This window comes from Eufriesea mexicana, unplaced genomic scaffold (assembly GCF_001483705.2).
Source record: "Eufriesea mexicana isolate 0111107269 unplaced genomic scaffold, ASM148370v2 scaffold3377, whole genome shotgun sequence".
Taxonomy (NCBI): Eukaryota; Metazoa; Arthropoda; class Insecta; order Hymenoptera; family Apidae; genus Eufriesea; species Eufriesea mexicana.
The window spans coordinates 935219-961167 of record NW_016911411.1 but is presented as its reverse complement, the minus strand read 5'-3'; the positions used below and the strand labels follow the sequence as shown (position 1 = coordinate 961167).

Genomic DNA, 25949 nt, shown 5'->3' with positions numbered 1-25949 from the left:
AATTTGATTGTGCTCCAAATTATGAGTGCTTTATTTTCTAGTGCAAACAATTTATTATTATATTGTATATGAATTTACACATTATATACATAGTATACTTATAGTAGTTAATTATTGTTTGATTTATATTTGTTCTTAATGACGTGTGATTTTTATCATTTTTATTCCATTTTATTTATATATGTATATAAAATGGAATGAAAAAATATGAAATATAACATTAAAAAAATACATTTATTTTTAATTATTTTTCAATTGTTCTTTTAAAATTATGTTAAATGTGAGGTGTAATATTTTGACCTAATTTTATATTTGTGAATGAATATTCTAAATTAAATAAATAATGCATAATAGAAAATCTTGGAAAAAATATGATTGCAATAATAAAGAATATTCAAGTTTATATTTTGTTTTATGTTACTGTTTGCATTAATGTATAAATTATATATTAAAAAACCAACTCATATAATTATTAATATTTTTATAATTATATATATTACAAACTTTGCTGATATTTTGCTAGTAAAATTTTCAGTATTTATCATTCTTAATTATATTAAGCTTCCTCCTTGCTGCATTACATTTTGTTCTTTGTGTATAAGGTAGATTAAATATCAAAGGTCGTTTGGATATTTAAAAATGTTGTAACAAGGTCATACTGATAGTTTCATGAACATTAAATTATTTACTTTAAGTTTTTGAAGGGTGATTAAGGATTTTATATAGTATTGTGACATTTACATAGTATTTTAGTTTTAGTGCATAATGAATGTATTCGTTATACATTTTAGTTTTGGAAAATACAATTTCAGTTTTGCTATTGTTTAATATAGAATAAATATTTAACAAATATTTTTATATTTCTAGTTAACCATAGAATAACATGCAAAATAATGTATATTTTAATAGCGTCACTTTGAACACATATGGTTATCATAAATAGTTCATTCACTTCAGTGTATTAGATTTGGGAAAAGTAGTTTACCATAGAGTCACATTTAGTGATATAAAATTATCAAATAAAGATTACAATTGCACCAGTGCAATTGTGTCATTATATAATAACAAATTAGTTCAAAGAGGTCACAAATACATCATTGTTATCATTTTTCTGCTACCAAGCTATTCCAAAGTATTCATTTTATTGCACTTGCCTGTAAGCAGTTATTTTTCATAGATATTAGCGCTTACTTAAAGCTTCTGCATAGAACAGGCAATTAAAGTTTTAAAAGAGATCTTAACTCTCAGAACAGCTTGATAAAATACTCCTTGTACGATTGTTACACGATCATATGTCGTTCGGCATTTCTGATGACTTCTAAAAATTTGTTCCTTTCAAGCCTCGATAATTTCGTCGGAAATGGGTGAAAAATGTATCGAGCATTGAGCGTATCCATTTAAAAGGCGCTTCCGAATTCAATGCAGTGCACTTTCTAGGTAAATATCGTATGTTGGCTAACAAAGTGAAAGTTTAAGATGCGATCGGCAACTTTCGTTATTTTTACGCAAATCGTTTCGTCACGTACTTACATCTTTTATTTCTTTTTTTTCTTGGTAATATTTTCATGAACGAAAATTAGAGCAACACACTGCGTAGTAAAATATTACAAACGATACATTCGAAGGTGAAAAATAATTCAGTCTCCTTAGACGGTAAATTCTGAAAAAGTAATTTTTCTTGGTACAAATAGAATCAACCGTTACATATGGTACAAATTGATTATTCGAAACGAGAATCATATACTTACTTCATTTGGCACTGTTGCTCTAAAATACCGACCTTGAAATGCGTTGACTTCTAACGCTGTAACGGATCGTGACCACCATGTTTGAAAAAGCATGTCGAGATCGATGCCTATATCGATAAGTCTTCGATTGGCGGTGTCTCTTTCTCGAGTTACTACCCTTTCCGTTATTATACCATCGTCAATCGAGATGTACGATCGTATATTTGTTTAATGTTTAGAATGACGTCTGCGTGGACTTAGATAAGAACGTGATCGGAAAGAATTTTTTTTTAACACGATGTTTGTCCATAGTAGCCATTGCGAACTTTTACGTAAATACAATAACGTTGTATAAAAAGCATTGGTAAATAAATCTTCTGTTTCTTACCTTTAATGTATTTATATACAATGGACGTCGACGTTTAACGTGTTTCGCGCCAAAAGTGAGTCAAAACTTTCATTCGCTAGATAAAGGTAATTTTTCATTCGAATATTCAAACAAATATAACAGTAAACATTAAAAAATCTATTTTTCGACGAATTCGTTTCAAAATTAATTACGATCGTTAAAAATTTATCGAAAAATATTAAATTCCCTATGACACGAAACACGTTAATATTTTGACAAAATCACGCGAATTTATTGCTAAAAAAAAGAAAAAAAAAAATATAGTAATAAGGAGAAAAAAAGATAATTGTACCAAGAAATTTTCAATGGAAAACTTCGAAGTATAAGCGTCTTGCGTCAGATAAACACGCGAGGGATTAAAAAGGTACGTTTATCGTTTAAAAGGTGCACAATGATTTCAGGCTGTTGTCTGGGTGAGCAATGAATGTATTCCGAATTTTGACACCGTGTGTATTGCAACGTAGACGACCAAAGGAGGTTGATAATTCCGATAAAAGGGATTGCTGGTTCGTGAAAAGACGGCGTGGAGATGCTTCCTATATGATACATAGAATGGGTGCTTCTGCATCGTCAAGCATCACCAGTGTAGGTGGAGATTCGGTCCAAGCAGCTAGACTTTCATCCTCTGGTAATCCACCTGATCAGCATGGCATTGCTATCAGGTACTTAAACATTTACCATTAAACCTAGTTATCTCATTAATTTATCGCAATTTATCTTCTAGATCTGTACACGATAGAGATCCCATATGAACGATGCACAACTAGATGTATCTTACTGTTAGCTGTGTTTTAATGCGTGGTTTTGATCCTAAATTAACGATTGTGATGGTAATAAAAATCTAATGTCATCTATTTGCAGGGAAAAGAAGAAGAAAATGACGGGGTTCGCAACGTTACGCAAGAAATTCATTCGAAGACGTCGGTCTTCAAAGGCTTGCGACCATGGTAGGATAATCCGAGATTTGGTCTCAACATGGAGCCATTTAGAAGCAACGGCGCTTTTGGAGGAGTACGAGGCGCTGGCTGCATTAAAGGATCTCCATGTCCAAGCCGAATTAGCTAGACCACCGGCTGCCACATACAAACAGGATTTGTCGATGTTGTACGACTATAAACATTGTTCTGATGTGGATCTCGTCTACCGAGGAGCTTGCTTCCCCGTTCATAGAGCCCTACTGTCAGCCCGTTGCCCTTATTTCAGGGATTTGTTGGCTGGATGTCCGGGTATATAGAGACTCTTGTTCTCTTTGCATTCGTTTACTCGTGGTTTAAAGGATGAGATAGAATATTAAATTTTAATTTGAACAAATTGCAGGATACGGTGCTAGGATATGCTTGGAGTTGAGAACACCGAATCTCGAAGTACAAATGTTTTCAGCATTGTTGCGATATCTCTACACTGGTGATATTTGTCCACACGATGCAGCCTTGGAGGCGAATCTCTTACGACGACTGAGCGAAGAATTCGGCACACCGAATCCGCTGGAACACGATCTCAGATACCTGCTCGACACCGGTGATTACGCGGACGCCGCATTAGTGTTCACGTCAGACAGTGATTACCAGAGACCAGATAGTGGAAGTTCAGAATATGGATTCCGGCCAAAGTTAGAACTGCCATGTCATAAAGCGATACTTTCTGCGAGATCCCCGTTCTTCAGAAACTTAATACAAAGACGGACTAGATCTGGGGAAGATCACACAGAAAGAGCGCTTCATATACCCACTAGAATAGTTTTGGATGAGAGTGTAATACCCAAACGATACGCCAGAGTATTGTTACATGCAGTGTATTTAGATACCGTTGATTTATCGTTAATTATGAGAGGTAATGGTTGCGGGAACAGCGCTGGTAGTCTTGGAGAGGTAATTATGTCATTTGTTATAAATGTATCGTATTCTTTTTTTAAAGCGATTAGAATTTGCAGGCAGGATCAAACATTATTTACGTATATATGAATTTTTATTATTGTTGAAATATCATATTTATTATCTGAACAGATTGCATTCGTGATTTCAGAGCGCATAATTTACGATTTGATTGTATATTATTTTGATCTGTGTGCTTGTTCTTAGGTTCAGGCCCTTACTCATACTGGACGTGTTCGACCAAGCCCTTTAGAAGAAGCAATGGAATTGTACCAAATTGGCCGATTTTTGGAGCTAGATATATTGTCACAGGGTTGTGAAGATCTTATTTTAGAATACCTTACATTGGAGTCACTTCCAACCGTTTTAAAGTGAGATAATTTGGAAATTTATTAAGCGAAATGACATATTAAAAAATTTCTTGTTTTAAAAAATTTTTAATTACTTTTTTACAGGTGGGGTAGTCAACCTCACGGATCGGCATGGGTACACAGACAAGCGTTACATTATTTAAGAGAGGAATTTCAGCCGGTTGCTTCTTCTTCAATTCTTCATCAATTGGATCATGCACATTTGGCGACCGTTTTGCAAAGCCATTTCTTGCAAGCGAGTGAACTTGAAATACTGCAGGCGGTACTCAAGTGGGGGGAACAAGAATTGGTGCGTCGTATGGAAGATCGGGAACCAAATTTGCTTAGTCACACAGTGCACTCTGTAACCAGAAAAGGATTGAAGAAAAGGGATTTAAGCGATATAGAATTGCGAGAGATACTTAGTGAACTTTTGCCCCTTGTTAGAATGGACCATATATTACCCCCAAACAGCGAAGCTCTGGCTCAAGTATGAAACATTAAATTCATTCAGCAATTATAAATATTCATTCCCATACGATACTATGTGAGGTTTTTACGTATTTAGGCTATTAGAAGAGGATTAGTTTCTACTCCACCGAGTCATATGATAGGGGACGAGAGAGAGAATTTGCGGATGAATGCATGGATACGAGGGGGAAAGAAAAATGGATTTTTTGTAAGGCCACGCCTGTTCATGCCTTATTACGAGGAAATAAAGGTACATAAAATTTTTATTTAACAAAAAAGAAAGAAAAAAGAAAATGCAGAAACGAAGGAAAAAAGCAAAAAGGTTTTAAAATGATTTTATAATTAAAATGAGCAAACTGTACAAAAATCTATACATATTCATGTTATGCAAGATCAGTTACGACAAATATCATTTTATATCGATGATGATATTATGTACTAATCTTATCACTTGAATTCATTAAAATACTTTGCAAGTGATAAGGCTAAATTAATTTATGATACTTATTAATTATCACATCGAGTGAATTTAGGTCGTATTAATAACTGAAGTATCCAGTTTGAAGATTTCTGTATTATAATATATTATAGAACTGTTTAATATATAGTAATTTCTTCCAATTAGTTCTTATAATAGTTGCTACAAAAAAATTTTATTCTTACATTAGGCATTAAATCTTTCTGCATATGTTAGCTCATGTTCAACATATTTTTTTACAGTCTTTAGTTGAGGAACAAATGGTCCAAGAAGCAGATTTAGTGAGATTACGAAGGCCACGATATGTGGCTGATATTCCCGATGCCTTGTACATGGTTGATGAGAAACCAAGACCAATGGGTACAGCTGGCGTAGATGTTCTAGCTGCAGCGTTCCCAGGTATTTTGGTTGTTACTTTCTTATCAGATTGCTTTACAGCTTTATTATGTTTTCCCAAGATACGTTAGAATTTGCTTTTTCAAAAAAAAAGGAGACTAATTCGGTATTTATTTTATTTAAGTTCCAGATTCCGCGACTTTGGCAGCTATGATGAAGCGAGAGCAGAAATTGAGGCAGTCCCCCAGTTGTCAAAGGGCTATCAGCTTGCCGCTCTCATCACGACACGAAATTAATAGACAAGTGCGACTACGTGTTGTAAGAGAGTTCAACTTACCTGATACGGTGGCAGATCTGCTGGAAGTGAGTACTTTTTTTCCTTCTCTCATAAAATAATTTTAGGATCAGCTGCTTAAACAACTTTATCATTTGGTATGATATTCGGGGAAACATAAGAGTCTCAACACATTGCATGAATTATACATTTAGCATAAACATTACTGTCTTAACACGTTGAGAAGAATTCAAAACAGGAAATTTTTTTCTTTGAGCTGTCTTACGATTAGTGTTTTCATGTAATTGAAAAATTGATGTCTGTTGTATTGATTCATTATTTCGATTTAACGAACTCGATTAATCGAGAATGAAAAATAGATGCAATTGATGCGTCTCAATGTCATGTTACATAAAATATGTATCATTACTGAGTTTCATAGCAACGTGTCAAAGCAAAACAAAATATGGCTATACTTCGGTGCATCTTTGTTTCGCTTCTTTATTAAACTTCTGGGAAACGTAATTACAATATAAATTAGTAGATTATGAAAATCTCGCGGTAATGAACTCTAAAGCAATTACCGAAGCGTTTACGTAACCTTTTTTATTGTTCACGTTGACTCGTTAGAAAATGAATTTCATTTGAATTACGTTTATGTAATAAAATAGACTTTTTATTTCAAAAAACAATTAACGTGCAGAATAACATGGTGCAGACGATTGAAAGCACAGTATCGGTTTTACAGGATAACACATGCATTAAATGTAAATTTATTTTTTAATCAACTACTTAATTTTTAAGGCTTAAAAATAACACGATTGCTATGAACATATTTGGTGTTTCTATGAGATTAAATTCTCATACACTACAAATCTATCTCTGGTATCTCTAAAATTACATTTTAATCTGTACACACATTTATATAAACATAACATGTACAAAGTTTAACTATTTATGTTTATCAACATTCATTGTCTACTACAAATTTTGTACTTTGTATTTCGTATAAAAATACTATTCGATGCAGCACAATTTATCTAACTGAATAAACCAAAACAATAACAATGGTGCTATTTGCGCAACCATCCCCGTTTATCAAACAAATTCACAATGGTCATTAATTTTTGTCTATATATATCGTTGCCAGCTGTACTCGTGAAAACGTTATTTTCCTTTATGACTGTTATATCTGAGGCGGTTTTTCGAGGCGCCTGAATCACTTGGACCATCATGATACATTGATTGAACTTGACTTGTCCACAGTGACCCACAATTTCGTCGAACTTCTGCTTGGTGAATTTCTCTGTGTCTACTCTCAGCATCTTCAAGGCATTAATGAAACAGGAATAATACCAGTCGATCATTTCGTCCATATTATTATCAAGAATTTCTTTATTCGCACTGGACACGAGGAAAAAGATGAGATCTTTCATGCCATAATCGTATAGACACAACTGGAAATCAACGATCTTCATGTCGAGCAGCTCTCCTTGCTCGTTATGCTGGAACATCATATTGTTAACCCAGAAGTCGTTGTGAATTAACGTCGCCCATGGTTCCTCCGCACTCTTGCGTGTTTTCTCATACATGATACCATATTCTATGGTCTTATTGACCCGGTCCACAAACGGCTTAAGTTCCTCTATGTCTTGTATATCTGACTGAGCTTTCCGGATCATATCGTTCACGCATTTTGCTGTCGTTTCATTCCAAATGTCTAAGAACACGTTTGTCGCTATTTCCTCGTATACCTGAGGCTTCTTCAACTTCAGAGCGATGGTGAAAGCATGCATCTTGGCGAGCCCTTCAATGGCAAACTTCGTGTGTTTCCTATCTAATCCAAAGATCCGATCTTCTGTGTCATAGCCACTACACTTCAAGTTCTCCAAAATAATGGCAGCCTGTGCGTCGAACTCGTCGTGTGCTTTCAAGCCAAGTCTCCCACCGAAGAACTTGGGCACCAGATTGCACGGGTCCTTTCCCTTCATGCCGTTCTCCGTCTGAAGGTCCAAGAACTCCTTCGCCATCGAATTGTAGAAGTATAGCTCCTTTTGGAACGACACTGGGCTGTTGAACAAGTCCAATAGGTAGGCGGAAGTGGGTGGAAGTTTTGCGACCAGGTTCAGAGTCTCTGTTTTATCGGTGGGTCGTGTTAGGGTGACGGTGATGGCCAGCATTACGCTCCCAAAGTTTTCGCCTGGGGCGGTCAGAGGGCTCCATTCTAGGTGCTTTATTTGAAAGTTCTTACCAACACTTTGTGTCAGAAGTGCGTCCAACTTCTGAACTGGCAATGGCTCGATCGATGGAGACATTACTTATCTAAAAACATTTTAAAGTTGTCATTATTAACTCGTAAATATCGATACCTGTTGCTTTTGCTTAAGGGAAATTTTATTATACAAATTATATTAGATGCTGAAACAAACAGTGTCACTTTTTGAAATGTGAATAAAAATACGAGAACGATATTACTTATTTGGCTATCCGATGTTAGCGATATTCTAATTGGACAGATGGGTGATGGATCTTTCGAATAATTTTGCTAATCTCTTTCCTCTTAAGTAAATCTTCGCACCGTGTACATTTATCTTTAACAAACGTGCTTTTGTCTGTAATAAACGGTATTTGTTTTATTTTTCAGATGCAATGTGCAAAGTCTGTAAAATTTGATTTCTAGGAGTCTCCTATTAGTCTTGTCACATCAGCAGCACTCGCGGGATCATAACAATAGAATTATTTATAAGCAGTATCACGACACGTTAGTCATTCCTTTTGCCATCACTCGCGACGTCCTGAGTCCAGAAAATTGTTTCATTTTCGTCGATTTTTCAACGATGTTTTGTTTTATAACTTACTGTGCTCTCGTGACTTTTCACCACCGTGACTGTTTATCCGGGCAAATATACGTACTTTAACGTTTACGCAAAGTTTAATTGCAGATGTAATATTTCGTGTCAGGGATACGGATATAAAATGGGGTTTCGCAGATGACCAAAGGCACTCGTGTAGAAGTGATAACGCTTATCAGCCGATATTCATACTCTTTCTGTGTAACATTTACAATTCGCTGATTACGTGTGCACTATCGGCACATCGTATTATGGCGTAATTATTTATCCGTCGTTTAAACGCTAAATAATAGAGCAAGAACTGGTTTCTTTTCCCCCTTCGTGTGAGAAAATCAATGTCGGAATGAAACATTGGGAGTAGAAAATCTAGGTAATTAAACGATTCGATTACTGTTCCAGGTATCGACGAACCACGTATCTGTTCATTGTCTCGACGCGCATGTTAAATGTAAATCAGGTTTATAGTTCGAGTTATGCGACCGTGATAGATAAACGTGCGCGCTTATATGCAGCACTGCGTGCTGGTAATTTTTAAAAAACTTGCATCATCGAATTATCATGCACGTGCATTCATTGGGCATACGCGTGTCTTCTATACGCATATAAAGTGAACAACAATGGCGGACGAGCGGAAGCGTCTAGCGTCCTCGTTTGACACCTTATCGGCTGAGGACCCGAAATATTACGCCAAATTCTTTATATCCTCTGTTATTCACGAATCGAGTAAATATACCGCAATGATATAATTAATAAATGTACTATAACTTTTGTAGTTTTGTGCACACTGTGTATAGGAAACTCTTGAGAGTCATTCGATGCAAGAATATTAATTCAACTTAATACAATTTAATATAAAAATATGCTTGTATATTTCGCAATTGATATGTAATTTAACAATATGAAAATGCGATTGCACGTAAAATATTAATTTAATATAATATAGTCAAATTTCGCGAATACGTGTCATTCCCTTTATTATTTCTACTTGTGAATTTTCCGTGAATGTAATTATTCTTTTGTGAATCACAAATTAGTCATGAAATACTTAGTCACTAAAATACTTTAGAGTATGTTTATATACGTTTCGTTTGCTTTGTTAAGTGTAAATAACCAGCTCAGTGGCCTCGTTGATAAGGTGTCAACATTAGGACCCCCAATTCAGACAAAATGGCCGGGTTTCAGACCTCCCGTATTTGAATTTACCGAGAATATATGGCTGCTTTTGGCAAAATTTATAATAGCTCTCATCGAGATTGGAAAACAATCATGTCTATCTATGTTGCTCGTGTCACCTTGGTTATTCTTATCTATGTTTTACGAAGGTACACATTCGGTTGTTCTAACATTAAGAATGGGCAAACAATTTTTCGACAATTGCTAATTCCATCTAGTCATCTGCTGAGATATTTGCACGTCTACACACGTCGTCTTTTCTTTCATCCGTGCTTATTTGTCCCACCAATTCTGCAGACAATTCACGCTTGCTTAAGGTCCACGTTTCATTCGTGGTTTATTCAACTGGTGTACAGTTCATTCTTTTATTATCTTTCCCCAGTGATTACTTTAGAATATTACGCATTTTCTGTTTATTTATCTTGTATACCGAATAAGTCATAGGAATAATTTATATGCACGTACTCGACACGGCTAAATGATCGGTTTCGATTCTTCGAACGGTTTTAAAAATATTTTCGAAAATGTAGAATTTTAGGACGAAGATAAATAGCGCCGAGGAAATATGGCGTCTATCGTGTTCGAATGATCTGGGACATAGATTACACGAAGATACACAATTCGTGTTCGCGATTGTGTTCGAGTTGTTCATCATAAGTCATTGCGACTCGTGACGCGAAACGAGTCATCGATTTAACGATCGAGAAATGTCACGAATCTCGTCGACTTGAAAATGTCGGAAGCCGCGGCCATTTTGAAATTTCTTAAGCCCGCCGGAGAACGGCGGAAATTGATTTCCAAACTCGTCGCACTACAATGCTCGTTGGAACTTAATCACGCTTCAGAAGTTATTACCAAGTCCAATATTTGCGTATAATTCGGAATAAGCAAACAAATCTGACGTTATCGCGAATGCGTTAAGCTGTTAATTAAACAGCTCGTTGGAGCAGGTGCGAGTGTGTTTGGAAATAGTTTTCAGGAGCTACTGTTCCAAAGGATATTTATATTCGAATAATTTTACGAACCACTTGACGCTTTAATAGCTTTAATAGCTGGGTATTAATTTGTAAGCACGTTTGCACTATGCATCTGTCATTTTAAGATGCTTATCTCCCGTTTCATAATTTATCGCCCCTCGTTTGTTTTAGTTCTCTGTTTCCTTTTCATTTTCCACGAGTTTTGCGACTTTTAATCTCGCGCTATCGGTATACAATTTTTTATAATTTATCTCCCCTCGTTTCCCTTGGTAATTTATTTCCTCGATGACATTTGATTTTCCGCGTTATTATTGAAAGTAACATTCTTATAATGCTCCTCGTGTAACGTGAATTGCACCGTATCATCGATTAATATCGTATTTGCACGGGTGATTTACTTTTCGCTTGTATTTGGCTCGCATAACTTCCTTATTAGATTCAATTTCGACAATGACTTCCGTATAGCGTGCCATTGTGTGCGCGGTCCGCTGATATTGATGCAAATGCATAGTTTTCGAGAAAATTGGTAATAGAGTGGAACATAAAGAGAAACTTGTTCGGTCTCCAGCAAGATCTTTACCCGCAAATATTTTTTTCTCTTTAAGAAAAAGTATAACTAATTCGATTTTATTTATATATTACATATACAAACAAAGTAATAACGATTATTCGTTACACGTTATCGAGTAATTATTATTAATTGGTGGAACACGATTATTGAACGATGACGTAGAATTACCGATAAGATAATTGAAATTTCGAAGAAAAATACTAATTTTGAAAGTTATTGCGAATTAATGAAACGTTAAGAGGTATAGTAATCGAGAAGCTATGGGAGAAGATAAACAACCTTGTGGAGTAAACATAAATATTTCCCCACTACGTCATGCGATATCGAGCCGTAAATATAAATTAATTTTACCTGATAAAACATATCAAACATTTGTAGTCGATGTGAAAGTAAATACATAAAATTTATTGCAGTTTAAATCGTAACGATAACGAAACGATACCGGGTGATAATTGCAATAGTTCACGGAGATCTTCATGCTTTAAAATCACAAATTGACGAATATTATTAAACAAATAGAGCCGAAATATTCGGAAATATTTATATTTCATTTCAATTCAAATAATGACAATAAAACCACGATAAGCCTCTCATTATTAAACATACTCACACAAACCCCCATATATATTACACTCTTTAAAACCATAATTATCAATCAATTACATCAAATATATAAAAGAACTACCCACAGTTACTTCCAATTTAAAAAATAATAGTAATAAATTCTACAAAACAATAAACTCTATATCATTGCACGTACTTTAAATTCACAAACTGACCAAATTTATCAAATAACTACATCCAATATATAAAAGAAATACTTATAGTTATTTCCAATTTAAAAAATAATAGTAATAAATTCTACAAAACAATAAACTCTATATCATTGCACGTACTTTAAATTCACAAACTGACCAAATTTATCAAATAACTACATCCAATATATAAAAGAAATACTTATAGTTATTTCCAATTTAAAAAATAATAGTAATAAATTCTACAAAACAATAAACTCTATATCATTGCACGTAGTTTAAATTGACAAACTGATCAAATTTATCAAACTCTATTCAACGCACGAAAAGATAACAATTAAATTCAACTTAAATAACATCGATAATAAAACCGCAACGAACCTCCCGTCGAATGCATATGCTCACGCTTTCAAGTCACAAACATCCCCAGTATCTATTAGGCCTTTCGAAATACCGACATCCGTCCCTCAAACTCGTCAATTAATTCGAACGCGAGAACCATTCGAAACCAGCAGAGTGAACACGGTGAATCACTTACCATATCGTTAACACGAGTATACGAGAAGTACCAAAGCATCCTCACCTGCCTTTACGCGTCTTTACGCGAGAATTAACTGAAAGGCGGAAGCGAGGTACGTGAATGCCCTCTAGCGACGATGGCCGCCTCCTGCACGGGTACCAATGCACAGCCAGCTTCCGTTCCACACGAGCGGTCGAGGCGCGTTGCAATTTTTGTCCGCGAAAATTGCACGCGATAAAACGGTCGAGCGGTGTTTTCCCAATGCGAAACTGGCCGCGACAAATAATTTACGACGGCCACGCGATGTTTATCTCGAATGACTTCCGCGACGCGTCCCGAGCAGCGTTCTATCACGCGAGTGGGATAGGCCGGCGGTGCCCGAATAAATTACACTTGCAAACCTCCGGACGACTCATCCGTCACGCGGACGTCTTCATTGTGCCGCTGAAAAATTGCGAGGCGTCGCGAGGCGTCCGTTTTCGTTGCATAACGCGATGATGCGCCACCGGGCGGACCGTGTAATTACGACCGCGTTCAGAGATCGATTATCACCGGGCCCGCGATGGCCCCTTTGAACTCGAAAAGTGGAAATCTTGCTGGCAATTTTAGCTCCTCCAGTTTTTATATTACTCCGTTATCTAGGTATATCCGAATATCTTTTCTTTTTGTTTCTGTTCTTTTCTTTTTCTTTTTCGTTTCTTTTCGGTTTTCCGTTTCCTTTTGTTTTTGTCTTTCTTTTTGTTTTCTCTTTTCCCTTTTCTCTTTCATCTGCTTTCATCTTCTATCTTTCTTTTGTTCTTGTTTTTGCTTTTCTTTTCCTTTTCCTTTTTCGTTTCCTTTCGTTTTTCCGTTTCCTTTTGTTTCTGTTTTCCCTTTTCCCTTTCCTTTTTCATTTGCTTTCATCTTCTATCTTTCTTTTGTTCTTGTTTTTGCTTTTCTTTTCCTTTTCCTTTTCCTTTCGTTTTTCCGTTTCCTTTTGTTTTTGTTTTCCCTTTTCCCTTTCATTTTTCTTCTGCTTTCATCTTCTATCTGTCTTTTGTTCTTGTTTTTGCTTTTCTTTTCCTTTTCCGTTTCCTTTCGTTTTTCGGTTTCCATTTGTTTTTGTTTTCTCTTTTCCCTTTCCTTTTTCATCTGCTTTCATCTTCTATCTTCCTTTTGTTCTTGTTTTTGCTTTTCTTTTCCTTTTCCTTTTCCTTTTTTCGTTTCCTTTCGTTTTTCCATTTCCTTTTGTTTTTGTTTTTGTTTTCCCTTTACTTTTTCATCTTCCATCTTTTTTTTGTTTTTGTTCTTGCTCTTCTTTTCCTTTCGTTTTACAGTTTCCTTTTGTTCTTCTTTTTCCTTTTCCCATTTCATCTGCTTTCATTTTCCAGCTTCCTTTTGTTTTTGCTTTTGCTCCTCTTTTCTTGTTCTAGTTACATCGACACATCGTTAAAGTAAGTGAATCGGCGAATTTTTCCTTTTCCCAAGATTAGAAGGAAGATGCAAATTTTGTTCTTTTCCTGTTGATTTATGATCGTACTAATCTATGGTCATTAGTGGTCATTGAAAGTGTACACGCGTGTTTAAGGTATGTATACTTCGAGAATGAGATACAGAGACAGGAGAAAATGAGGTATAGAATTATATATATAGCTTTTAAAAATTGGACAATTATTTTTCCTTATTACCGTGAAAGCCATTACGTTAAAAGATGTCTGTACATTTCCACAATCTAGGCATTTCGGTGTATTATCTTTTCCCCTGTATAATTGCACGTAAACAAGCCAATTTAGTTTTTCATTTTCGCGTTGAAAATATTTCCTCAACTGTTACACTAAACTACAATTGTACTCAATTTTTTATCACAGGTTCCGTTCAGTAAAAAATTATTTAACCGTACGTTACTTTGAACAATTGCACGCAGATTGCACACGTTTCCCAAAAATGTGTGAAAATTCACGTCAAAATCGATCGCAGTATACAACCATCTTACTAATATTCGAAATTATCGAGTAATTTATTTGTTCCTTTGGTGCAGATTTCGCATATGACGATTACGAATGATTTTGATGTATTCCCGAGCAAGTAATTAATTGCCCAGTCGAAGTTAATCGTTATCCTTTTATTCGAGATAACTTTTATCTAGAACTCGTGATTCCTGGAAGGGGAAAAAGATTTTGATGTTCTCGTTAGTTCGAATGCTGGAATTAGACGTAAAATTGTATTTAATATCGGTTGACGTGGGTTACCGACGTTAAACCTAAAACACCCAATGTAAATCTTGTTAATATCGATATTAGCGTTGCTTAATCCCAATACTGACATCGATACCAGTTTGCAGAACTAGCGTTATTATTATTGCTATGACTTGCCCTTGTGGATATTCGTGTAAACAGTGAGTTAATAGCGTGTACTTTTTCTTTGCACGAATTATACCAATTTTTCGATTTCGCATATGTTTCTGATACTTGTCTATCGCGGAATATTAACAAAGATAATTGGACTGACTGATAAGTACAAATAACCTTCACACAGTAGCAGCAAATGATAACTGTAACGTGTACAAGTAACGCTGCAATTATATTTTCATAACGTCAGAATGACTCACTTTTCAATGTCCCCTATGAAAAAGAGGATATTCGAAACTCGTTGGATTGTTTTGCAAGAGACTTCCGGATCGCAAGAAACATCGATTATGCTTATACAATACGCAGTTTTCATAAGTTTAGTCGTTCTTCGCGAGATGACAGTGTTAAACTCTTGCAAACGATCAAACGAAGAATAGTAATAAATAATAAAATGATACAAAAATGGTTTTCACGAAATTCGTAATAAGAGAGAGGTATGAAATTTAGATATGCTATCATAATTTACAGTAAACAAATTATACAAATTTGTCTATGGTTTAAGAATCTGTGGAATAGACGTTATTTATTACTCGTGGTTTATTTTAAACTTTTTATCGCGTCGGAATAATATCAAGGACGATCATATTTTCAGCTCGTTTCCAAAAAATTCTTCGCCATTTTCGAAAATTTCGGGTTACGTAATTTTATAAATTCGAACGTTTCGTTTTGTTACATAAGTTGGAAATGGTCGAAGAACGCAATAAATAGATCGCGATATATGCTATGCTCCCAGTTAATCTCGAAGAAAACCGTAGATATTATTCTCTCGATATAGTAATTGCTTGTAATTGCGCGCCATAATCAAATATTGAACTCTTTAATTGCCTTTTCGGTAATCGAGTAACGTGCAAAACGCACACGACAGACATAAAATATCTTGATGGTAAAGTTTGAGATTGTTTCCACCTCCTATCTTCCGTTTTTTTAAATTTCTACTTATCGTTCGTTTTTTTGCGTTTACACTGTAACAACGTGGAACCATTTTTGCAAAAATTCAGATTAGGTGGAACTGATAGCCAATAGACTTCGTGTTTACTTTAGCAACGATTATGAAACTTTCATAACTTCTGTGAACTCGTTTGTGTGTGTGCACGTGATAAAAAGGACGATTTTGAGGAATAATAAATAATCTCAAACGCGTTATGGGTTATCAAGCACACACTGAATTGCTATGAAGTTGAAGGATGCTATTTTCTTTTTCCTTTAATTAGTTTTCGAATAATCAAACATAGCACGTATCGATATAATGAAAAAAAAAGAAGCAGAATTTTTTCTTCTCTGCGATATGATTTAAATAATTTTTTGAATTCGGAGAAAGAGAGAAAATAAATTACAGAATCACAACTATGATCATCAATATTACTGGATCGGTAAAAATCGCAAACACCACGTCATTGACATTACATCAATGCTGATTTATTTCCTTGTATACGAGTATGTCCATTAAAATTTTACTCTTTCATTAGCATTAGAATTGCCATACTAGACGTAATGATTTCCAGACAGTTTATTTTTGCAGTTACTGGAAATATGCAGCTACTTGTGACAAAATTAATTTCGACCTTCACTCAGACAGTTATCTTATCGACACTTATATATAAAGAGTGAAAAGAATTTTCCTTCTTTTTTTATTTTTTTACCCCAAGATTTTTGTAACGATTTTGATTAAATAATTTTTATAATCTTTGTCATGGTTGTTAAAATTTTAAAACTTTAACGAGGATTGTCGAAGTTACTGCATTTGTATTTAAAGTCTTGTTAGCTAGTTCTGTGTACTTATTTATCTTTATTATCCAATTAAAGAGTTCACAGAGAAACGATTCTTATTAATTTTCTAGCATCTTCAGTTTGTCTTCATAGAATTGGTGAATCTTTTCCCATTATTACAACTCAATTCTAACTATCGGAATGCGTTATTATTTGAATTTTTAAGTACTTTTAATTATTTATGTATGGTATATTTAATTGCATATTTCAGGTAGTTTTTCAGTGTTAAGTCACATCGTAAACTTTGTTCTTGACAGAAACTTCCTGTGAATGGAATACTTGTTCAATAACGAGTTAGTAAAAATGACCTCAGTTTCGATGCTGCCAAGGTATAACGTAACCCCTTAAGTGAGAAAACGATCATTGGCTGCAGGAAGCAGTTTCAGACTCAATCCTAATCTCGATCGTGGCACGAGAAAACGTGATAATATGCAATGAGCAACGGTCTCTATTAATTGATATCATCTTTCATGTTTCCTTACACGTATTATCCATTTTTTTTTCTTAATTTCACTTACAGCATATTCCCATGTAACGCAATTTTTCCATACAATGCGCTGTGCGGGAAATCCCCGGTTTTGAAAGTCAAATTCAATTTAGTCGAGCATAATATTATCTGTTAGATTGGCGAAAAATTAATTAAAATATTTTTAACATAAAATAGTAGTCATTGTGCCCAAAATTTTTCATCCACGGTCATCGATCACGATTCTTAGCCTTGACTTTTATCGTATTATTCATTCGTTGGAAAAATTTCGAGGCGACAGGCAGCCATTCTACTTATTGAGATCGGTTATCAGCTCTCTATTGTGTTAATTACATTTCCCTCATAAATATTTATTGTAAACCAACTGGCATTTCAGTACTCCTTGTACAAAAGAGGACAGTTAATCTCTTACAACGGGGAATGTTATCGTGCCGATTTTATCTGAAAAAGCGATCAAATATAAACTATCAGATTCAATTATCTACTTGTTCTAATTACCTAACTTGAAATTTGTTTCAGTTTACTCGTATCTCGCGTTCTTGTTCCTGTGAAAAAGCTTAAGAGCTCATTTGTAGCAAATATCTCTTCATCTACAAGTTAATAGATCTATTAGAGACTGTATCAATAATTGAAAAAATTCTGGTAGCTCTTCATTTTATGAAAAATACTTTCAATGTACATGTGAATTTGAATTTTTCTATTGCATGAAATTTTCAATTTTTCGTAGCATTGTGTAATTTGGAGTCTATGTATCACACGTCTGTGTGATCACACATTTATGTATATATATATATATTTTTTTTTTTAAATATTTCTTGTTTATTATAGTGTTAGTTACGTTATCAGTACTTGATTATACCGACGTTTATTTGTGATGGTTATACGTTCCTGAATTTCAGATTAATTGGATCTTGAATAAATAAAGAAATCACTATTTTCTCCTATAATCAAACAAAATTCTGGTTATTGAATATTGGAAATAATTATTAGATTTTAATTGATATTCTAATTATGTTACCTGGAATTCTTTTTATGCGTAAAACTTATAGATGATTAAAGACTCGTTCGTGTCTTATCTAATACTGATAGGTAAACAGCGGATATTTATGCATCTAAAATATGGAAAAAACATGCAAGTAAAACAGGGGACCGTAGTATATGAACATGTGCACGGGTATACCGACATATGCAAGAAACGTGTGGAAGATACAATAATAGAATTTTTATCTATAATTTTTTTTATATTAACTACAGTTTACTAAGAATTGTTCTATCTAGGTTTATTTTCTTATTAATTTCAATAATTATCACTCAGTAATAAATATATTCAAAACATATAAATACCTCTGTATTTATAACCTTTTAAAGATCAAATTAATTTCCATTCACGCCCCGCTTTATTACTAGATTTAATAATTCCCGTTTAATAATAGAGGAAATTTCTACTTAAATCTCACTTTAACGTCAATTTTAACAAGTTCCATTTTACCATTAAAAATATGAAAAATAAAGAGTAGATACATAGAACCCTTTAAAGCTTGAATATTCTTCTAGTATTAATTCTGCATAAAAGCATGCATTTGTACATATAATGCATTATACAATCCGCCGTCTATAAATAACGCGAGTAAACACAATGTCTCCTTGCAAATCGCTCGATATAATCGCAGAAACATCTCCACTCGGTTGAGACAATTCAAAGTGCTCTTTATTTCATGGAAAATACCTTTGAACTCGCTGTATTCATTAAAGATCGACTCCTCCTCGCGAACGTCCGTTCTCGATCAGCGCAATTTTGTGACTAACTTCACGGCAGTCGACGTGAGAATTGCAACCACGAGTAGCGAAAAAACACTGTTAAACACTCCGTCGTTTGGACGGTACTAAGGCCGCTAGTGGCGGACTCTATTTATAGTTGGCGCAACGCATCAAGAAATCTAACGTAATGTGATAACTGTCGCACACGCAACGAAAATTCTAATGACAATCCATTTCAATCGGTTTGGCGCGCGGAAAAACGGCGGGAAAAGAGGTTAGAAATATCTAGACACTTTTTGGAATGTGATTAAGCTCTTCGATACACGAATAATTTATTTTCAAGATAACAGTGTTCGATGAATTTACAGTGGAAATATACGCTTGGAAATATTCGTACGATTCTCCTGTGCAATGCTCGGTGGAGTGTAATTGACAAACTCCCTTGAAAACTTGAAATATGAAAATAATTCAGTTTCAGTCAAGATGACATTGGGAATATTGGAAAAGGTGATTTTCATTTTGAATAATTTTTCAGTCGGATATTCATTTCTATAATTCTCTACGATGTTTTGTTTCGTAATATTTTACGAGAATCATTCAAATTCCCTTTATCCATATAACCTATAACCTTTTATGTATAACCTATAATTGTAGTAACAGCGATTAATGGTTAATAATAGTAAATATGGGAAATATTAAATATAGAAGAGCAGGTAAATATTGAATACAATAAATATACCAAATATTAAATATGACTGTATCGACATATAAAGTTTATGTAATGTATTTATAATAATATTCTACAATAATGTTCTTTTTGTCATTAAAGGTAAACGTATATCTGCATCTTCATTATACCCAGAGGAAAAGATAGATTTCATTGGAGAATTTAGAGCGTCTATCATTAAGAATAAAATAAAGGAAACCGTCTACAGTTGAACGGACGAAGCGAAGCGGAAGAAAATAGTAGGAAATCGTTTCGTTTCTATGCACCTCATTGACTAAACGTGCAAAAAGTGACTTACTGACTTCCTTTCCGCGGCGGTTCTCTAATTATTAGGACATTTGACCGAGAGAAAGTGCCGGTACAACAGTATTACGACACTTTTTATTAGTATACCTTGTTTTCTGTTTATTATTCGATTCGCAATCTGCCGATAAAGAATTCTTTTTCGCGAGGTCAGTTTTATTTTCTCTTCATCCGCTGTATGTTAATTGAGCTGAATTTAATTCGAATTTCGAGGGCACCGAATGAACCGAGTCATCATGGCACTACCTGTCCCAGGCTGTTTCTCCTTTTACCTTGACATTTGGGGTAGTTTCTTAGTTACGAGGGAGCTTTTAACGAAGGGGAAACATCGTGTTATTTACTTATTCCTTAGCATTTGAGGTTCACGACTTCCAGCCGCATCAAGACGAGAGTGAAGACATTATACTGTTTAATTAGATTCGTTCTCGGGTTTCCTTAACTCTTGGGGTCAGTTTCTTGCCTTCAACGACACTCTAACGAAGCGAACATGCCATATCACCTTCGCAAACTTATTACGTATTTGAAGCTTGCAAAAATTTGCTTATTGTAGCAACTGTAACATGAGAGTATTTAACTAATGAAATATATTAAAACTAGAATTATCTTTTTCATGTAAAATTCAAAGACAAGTTTTAATAGTTAATTCTAGTAATAATTTTACTGTTTAAATAGACCAGAATAAAAATTATCTTCTTTATTTAAAATTCAGAGTCAAGTTCTAATATCTAATTTCTCACATATCAGGAATAGAGTAGGATTATCGAAAGATAATGATTAATAGATAAAATTAATAGATTTTAACGAAAATAAAATGGTAATAATGATTTTTAACGATATTTTTTCGATATGTAAGTCGATGAAATGATATTACGGTCTTGATAAAGGATTAACCTCGTAGATTTCTATTGTAAACAGTAAACATTGGTGTATGTAAAGCGTGGTTAATTAGCATCTATATGTAAATTTGCAGAGGTAGCGAGGTGGTTCCGCCAAGTTGTCGCATTGTCACTGACGAAAATGCGGAAATCCTTACGATATTATTGTTGGTAATTTTCCAATTGATCAGTTACCTATCTTTTCTAGTCAGTCAATTTCGCAATTACGCAATCGCGGTCACACAACTGACTACACGATTGAGTGGCGATCGCGTTGCACAGATCCGCACGACGATAAACACGATTTCAATCGAGATTTCGAAAGCTTTGCCTTTGATGTTCTAAAAAGCCTGAGGATTCGATAATATGTTAAAAAACACTCGAACATCTCAGTTTGATAAGGAACTATAAAAGTTTTGTGAAGTGATCTATTCAAAAGATTTAAGTACTCGATGGTATTAAATCGGTTCTTAGAAATCTTTATACTGAATTCTGGAATTCAGAATATGGCTATATTCGTCCAACAAATTTTAATGATATCTGTGAAACGATCAAAATTTGAGTTTTATTAAATATCGAAAAATTGAAACCATCGAAACTTAAATAAAATTGAACTCGACTCAAAATTACGATCATAATCAACAGCTACAACTGGCATTATCTAAATTTCTGAAGCTATCCCAACCCCTTGGAATTCTGGAGAAACCTAAAAATATTTAAACAAATTTTCAGCAGCAGACGAGAAACACGAAAGAGAAGACAACGAAACACACTGAACACTGCGATACGTAACAAGCTCGAAGCTTGACCTGATTCCCAATTTGCCGATCGACGCGAGACCTAATCGAGCCACGTTTGGATGAAAGAACGAGTTCTCCAATATCGAATGGGTATCACTGACAGACCCGAGAATAACCAGTTAGAAACGTGTGTAATACCATCGAAATACCTGTTGCAGCGTCGAAAGTGTCGGCCGATAATCGCAGAAGCAGCTGAATGCAGCCGGCTGGTACAGCGAAGTCGTGACAACTGAGCCGAGCTTCGTTACCGTTTGACTTTGACCCCTATTCTCCCTCTTTTCGGCGCTCATTGATGGTATCCCCATCTTTCAGCTTCGCTAAGGATTAAACGCGAATGACACGCTTTAGAGGAAGCGTGTGTTTACACGATGCAGCGGCGGAACACGAGAGGATCATGGTCTGAGAACGCCCTCTAGCTAGCTCTGGCAATCGTTGTTTGACGTCAGGTTTCGCAGAGGCACCTTAAGTCGTGGGATTTCGGCCGTCTCTCTGACGCTTAAATACCTTGGATGGTTAATGAATGTCGCTAGGTGTTAGCTTTTCATACGTTCTAGGTTCTAGTTAGGAAGTTTGTTAAGCCACGACGCCACGTTTACAAATTAAGCGCGCTTTTGCTCCTGGCTAACTTTCGAGCTGTTCCCTTGTTAGAGAACGCTATTTCAAAGGTATAGACGCGTTTGAATCATGGTTAAAAAAAGGCTTTTACATGGTTTTCTGTAGTCTTACATATACATACCTTTTTCTTTTATAATTTTATATATGCACATTCTAAAAATCAGGCTTTGCAGAGATCTGAAATCAATAAATAAGGTCTTCACAATTTTTTCGTTTTTTTAAACGGGAATTCACAGGAAGAAATTTTTAGGGATATTTAAAAATGAAATATTTTTTGCTTAAAAGATAATTCTCTATCTTATATAATAACAAAGTCATATTTAAAAAGACAAAAATTAATGAAACCTTCAACGTCAGTATTATCTTTTTAACATGATATTCTACTAAACGAATAATTGCCTCATACATAACTTATTGTACTATACAGAGACACGAAGTATAAGCGAAAGTAAAACATTTTTTATTTCTCCATTCTTTAACTTTTAAAAAAGGTTTCTTTATTTTTATGAGAATTTCGAATGTATATCGTGTATAATTTATTGTATATGTACGGCTTATTTGATTTGCATGATATTTAATTCAGCAGGGTAAATCAACACTCGAAGTTTTAATGTGCCTTTTGTGCTTTTACGTATAACTCTGTTTTTCTATAAAAAATATTTAATTTTTGTTCATGTGTATATATATCTTTTTTTTTGTAGAACACAGCCGCGTACAATGTGAAGGAGCAAAACGAGAGGCTGACTGATATCGAGGACATGGATTCTCCGGGTATGGGGATCAACGCCAGAACGGTCCCGCCATTGTGTTACGGAAGAAACATGACATTCCCGCGGCCAGCCTCTTCTTGTACCCACAGACACGAGCTTCCAGCTATAGTCACCGAGGGTGAAAGCTGTAGACTCCTCGCGGAGGTAATGAATATCATTAACTGGACAACTTCCTTTAAGTAGAACAGTTCACTAAAAATTACTCCCTGCACTTGGTTATTTCGCCCAGTAATTGCTACCCCGAAAGAAATATTAAAATATAAAATAATAATTATTAATACGAATGACAAGAATGGAAAAATTTCCTTAACGAGTTGCGAATAATTCATTAAAGCGCGAAGCAGAAAAATATTTACTCCAAGAATGATTCATAAACTCCATTGTCTCATTCATAGACTCTATTGTTTGAATGATTCATGGACTCTATTGTTTCATTTATTAAGCTGACATTTTTAACGAAAAATAAGAAAGAATTCGCAAGCAATAAATCAATCTTCACCTTTTCATTTTATTTCAGCAACAAGAGAACAATTCCTGTAGCGATGGACAACTGTCGGGCGTGATGCCAGATGTAGCGATGGCGACAGCCTCCTTTGGAGCTCTGCAGTTGATAGAAGAGCAGGAACTGGAGCTGGACCTAGGTGATGGAACTTCACACCTCCTGCAGCACGTATCACCATCGAATGGAACGATGGGCTCATCACACAGGTCATCGCTCCCTCATCCCCATCAGAGGCACTACAATGGTCCGCCTCCTCCACCGTACATGTACCACCGAGCTGGCACTGCCTTACCAAGATTTATTTAAGATTTCTACAAGATAAGAAGGACTGTATGGCAACTATAACACCCTTCATTGGGGCGTTCATTTCATGAACGAAATCGGAATCACTAGGTGTACTCTTCATGTACTGCCAAGTTTCTTTTCTCAGCAGTTAGTTTAGCAAAAAAATCCCTTTGTTGGTCTCGCGACGATCCTAATGAGATTCGATGAGCTTAAGAGGCAGGATATTTTGATTAAGTGTCGCAATTTTCCGTGACTGTACAGTTTGTTCCTGAGGAAGTAATTGCGGACACGTGTCTTTCGTGGACCATCCTGTACAGTCGCTAAAAATACGCATCAACATAGAATATTCTAAAGCAGTTTGTCGAAATTTCATTTACGATTGTCGATACCAATCTCGGGATCTTTTTGCCAGCTAGAAACTTTCATATAAATCCTAGAAGTATTTTATACTTCAGCCAATTCGAGCTGACGCGTTTCCTGTGCGGAGTGTTTGTTTTGATTACTTTGTAAAAGAACGCCTAAAAGGTGGACACCTTGCGCAGGCCACGCGTCAGATATTTGTACGAAATTATTCTCACAGACAACGATTGACTCGTTGCAATTAATTGGTAGAACTTCTGCCGAGGATTCTGTGATACACGAAGACGTACTTCTTGTGGTTCTTGTCGTGGCAAAGATTACGCGCAGCGTGTCGATGAAACTTCGTTCTTGCGGGTACAAATTTACTGATACGACGAAGAAACAATTATACGTACTGGTTTATTTAAGCGCAGCTTAACGAACGTAGAGGACCCCTTGGTTTTCAGGATATACATACATATACATATAAATATATATATATAAAAAAATATATATATATTTATAATTGTAAGCCGGATTTGGAAGATAATTCGATTGTGGAAAGTTCATGCTTGTTAGGTACAATCATGTAATAATAAATGTAACTTCTAGGTGCAGACGCGTGTGAGATGCAGATGCAGCTGTGGTTCATATGCACATATACATACGGACACGTATATATGTATATATATATGCGTGATACAAATTGCGTGTGATTGTGTATGTAGGTACACGAATGCGCGAGCTCTCTAAGTACCATATAAAGTGTTAATTAGACGATTATGTCGCCGATGTTGCGAGAGTGAATGAGTGTGGGATAGGACGACAGAACGAGTGAGAGAGGAGAGAATGGGCCTGAGAGAACGAGTGAGCAAGAGGACTAAAAAATGAGGAACTAGAAGGGAGAACGAGAGGAACAGAGTACATGTGTTACTGCAGAAGAGTGGAAGAGAAAGAGAGTGAAGGCCACACGGAACGTGCAGGTATATATGATCAGTGTTTATGAACAGTCATTGTTCTTTATTTAAAAGGAGACGCCGCTGTGGGTATGATCTTTGCTAATTCATATTACCTATGATATTCAATAAAAATTATTTAAATATTAGTAGATGCACTTTATCTTCGAGCAGCGTATCGTTAAATTATTATTTTTTACGTTCAGTCGGGGGTAGCCGGGTGACATTTTGCGTTCATAGAGGCGCGCAGGTCTCTGTACATTTTTCGTCGATTTTTGGCGTTGTTAATCGTTGCAAAAGTAAAAATTTTGTACTCTTCGCTCGCTGTAGAATATTTCGAACATATCGTGTTTAGGTAATAACCGAGTAACGTCGGCCCTTGTTTTCTTACAACGATAATTTAATAGTAATCTTTATTTTTTCTTCTCATTTTTTTTTTTCTCTCACGAACACAGGTGAAATAAAAGTATGTTCATCAAGGAAAAACCTGCGCCTCCGTCATTTTACATAACTGTTCGAGCAGATCGAGCCGGAGTTCTAAATTTTTTTCCCCGCTAAAATCCAAGCTGAGAATACAGCATCGAGGACGTGCAATGGCGAGGCAGCCTTTCACA

At 35.2% G+C, this 25949-nt stretch overlaps 2 protein-coding genes across 9 annotated transcripts in view; one reads left to right on the top strand and one right to left on the bottom strand.

Annotated features, from left to right (window-relative positions):
- Positions 1–24829, top strand: part of LOC108550899 (BTB/POZ domain-containing protein 7) — a 27184-nt gene extending 2355 nt beyond the window's left edge. The window contains exons 2-11 of one of the 2 annotated variants that reach the window (XM_017904799.1): positions 2538–2798; positions 2998–3362; positions 3454–4004; positions 4215–4378; positions 4463–4847; positions 4926–5078; positions 5549–5705; positions 5827–6005; positions 23185–23397; positions 23771–24829. In XM_017904799.1, the coding sequence (XP_017760288.1) occupies positions 2557–2798; positions 2998–3362; positions 3454–4004; positions 4215–4378; positions 4463–4847; positions 4926–5078; positions 5549–5705; positions 5827–6005; positions 23185–23397; positions 23771–24061 (2700 nt within the window). In that variant the 5' untranslated portion in view covers positions 2538–2556 and the 3' untranslated portion in view covers positions 24062–24829. Of the gene's footprint in view, positions 1–2537; positions 2799–2997; positions 3363–3453; positions 4005–4214; positions 4379–4462; positions 4848–4925; positions 5079–5548; positions 5706–5826; positions 6006–21800; positions 21996–23184; positions 23398–23770 lie in introns of those variants that run through there. The other variant, XM_017904800.1, reaches the window with a different exon arrangement.
- On the bottom strand, positions 6407–22146 carry LOC108550901 (uncharacterized). 7 transcript variants are annotated; one of them, XM_017904806.1, is made up of 2 exons: positions 22007–22146; positions 6407–8238 (listed from the first exon to the last, which is right to left on the bottom strand). In XM_017904806.1, exon 2 carries the CDS (start codon positions 8229–8231, stop codon positions 6990–6992), a length of 1242 nt encoding a protein of 413 aa, XP_017760295.1. In that variant the 5' UTR covers positions 8232–8238; positions 22007–22146; the 3' UTR covers positions 6407–6989. The 7 variants fall into 7 exon arrangements, with proteins under 7 accessions (XP_017760295.1, XP_017760293.1, XP_017760298.1 ...); XM_017904804.1 differs by lacking the exon at positions 22007–22146 and adding an exon at positions 19132–19295; XM_017904809.1 differs by lacking the exon at positions 22007–22146 and adding an exon at positions 17437–17588.
- Positions 24830–25949: the final 1120 nt, after the last annotated feature.

Bases quoted from the DNA above. Each gene is read 5' to 3' on its own strand.
- LOC108550901 (XM_017904806.1), bottom strand. From the start codon at position 8,231: ATGTCTCCATCGATCGAGCCATTGCCAGTTCAGAAGTTGGACGCACTT.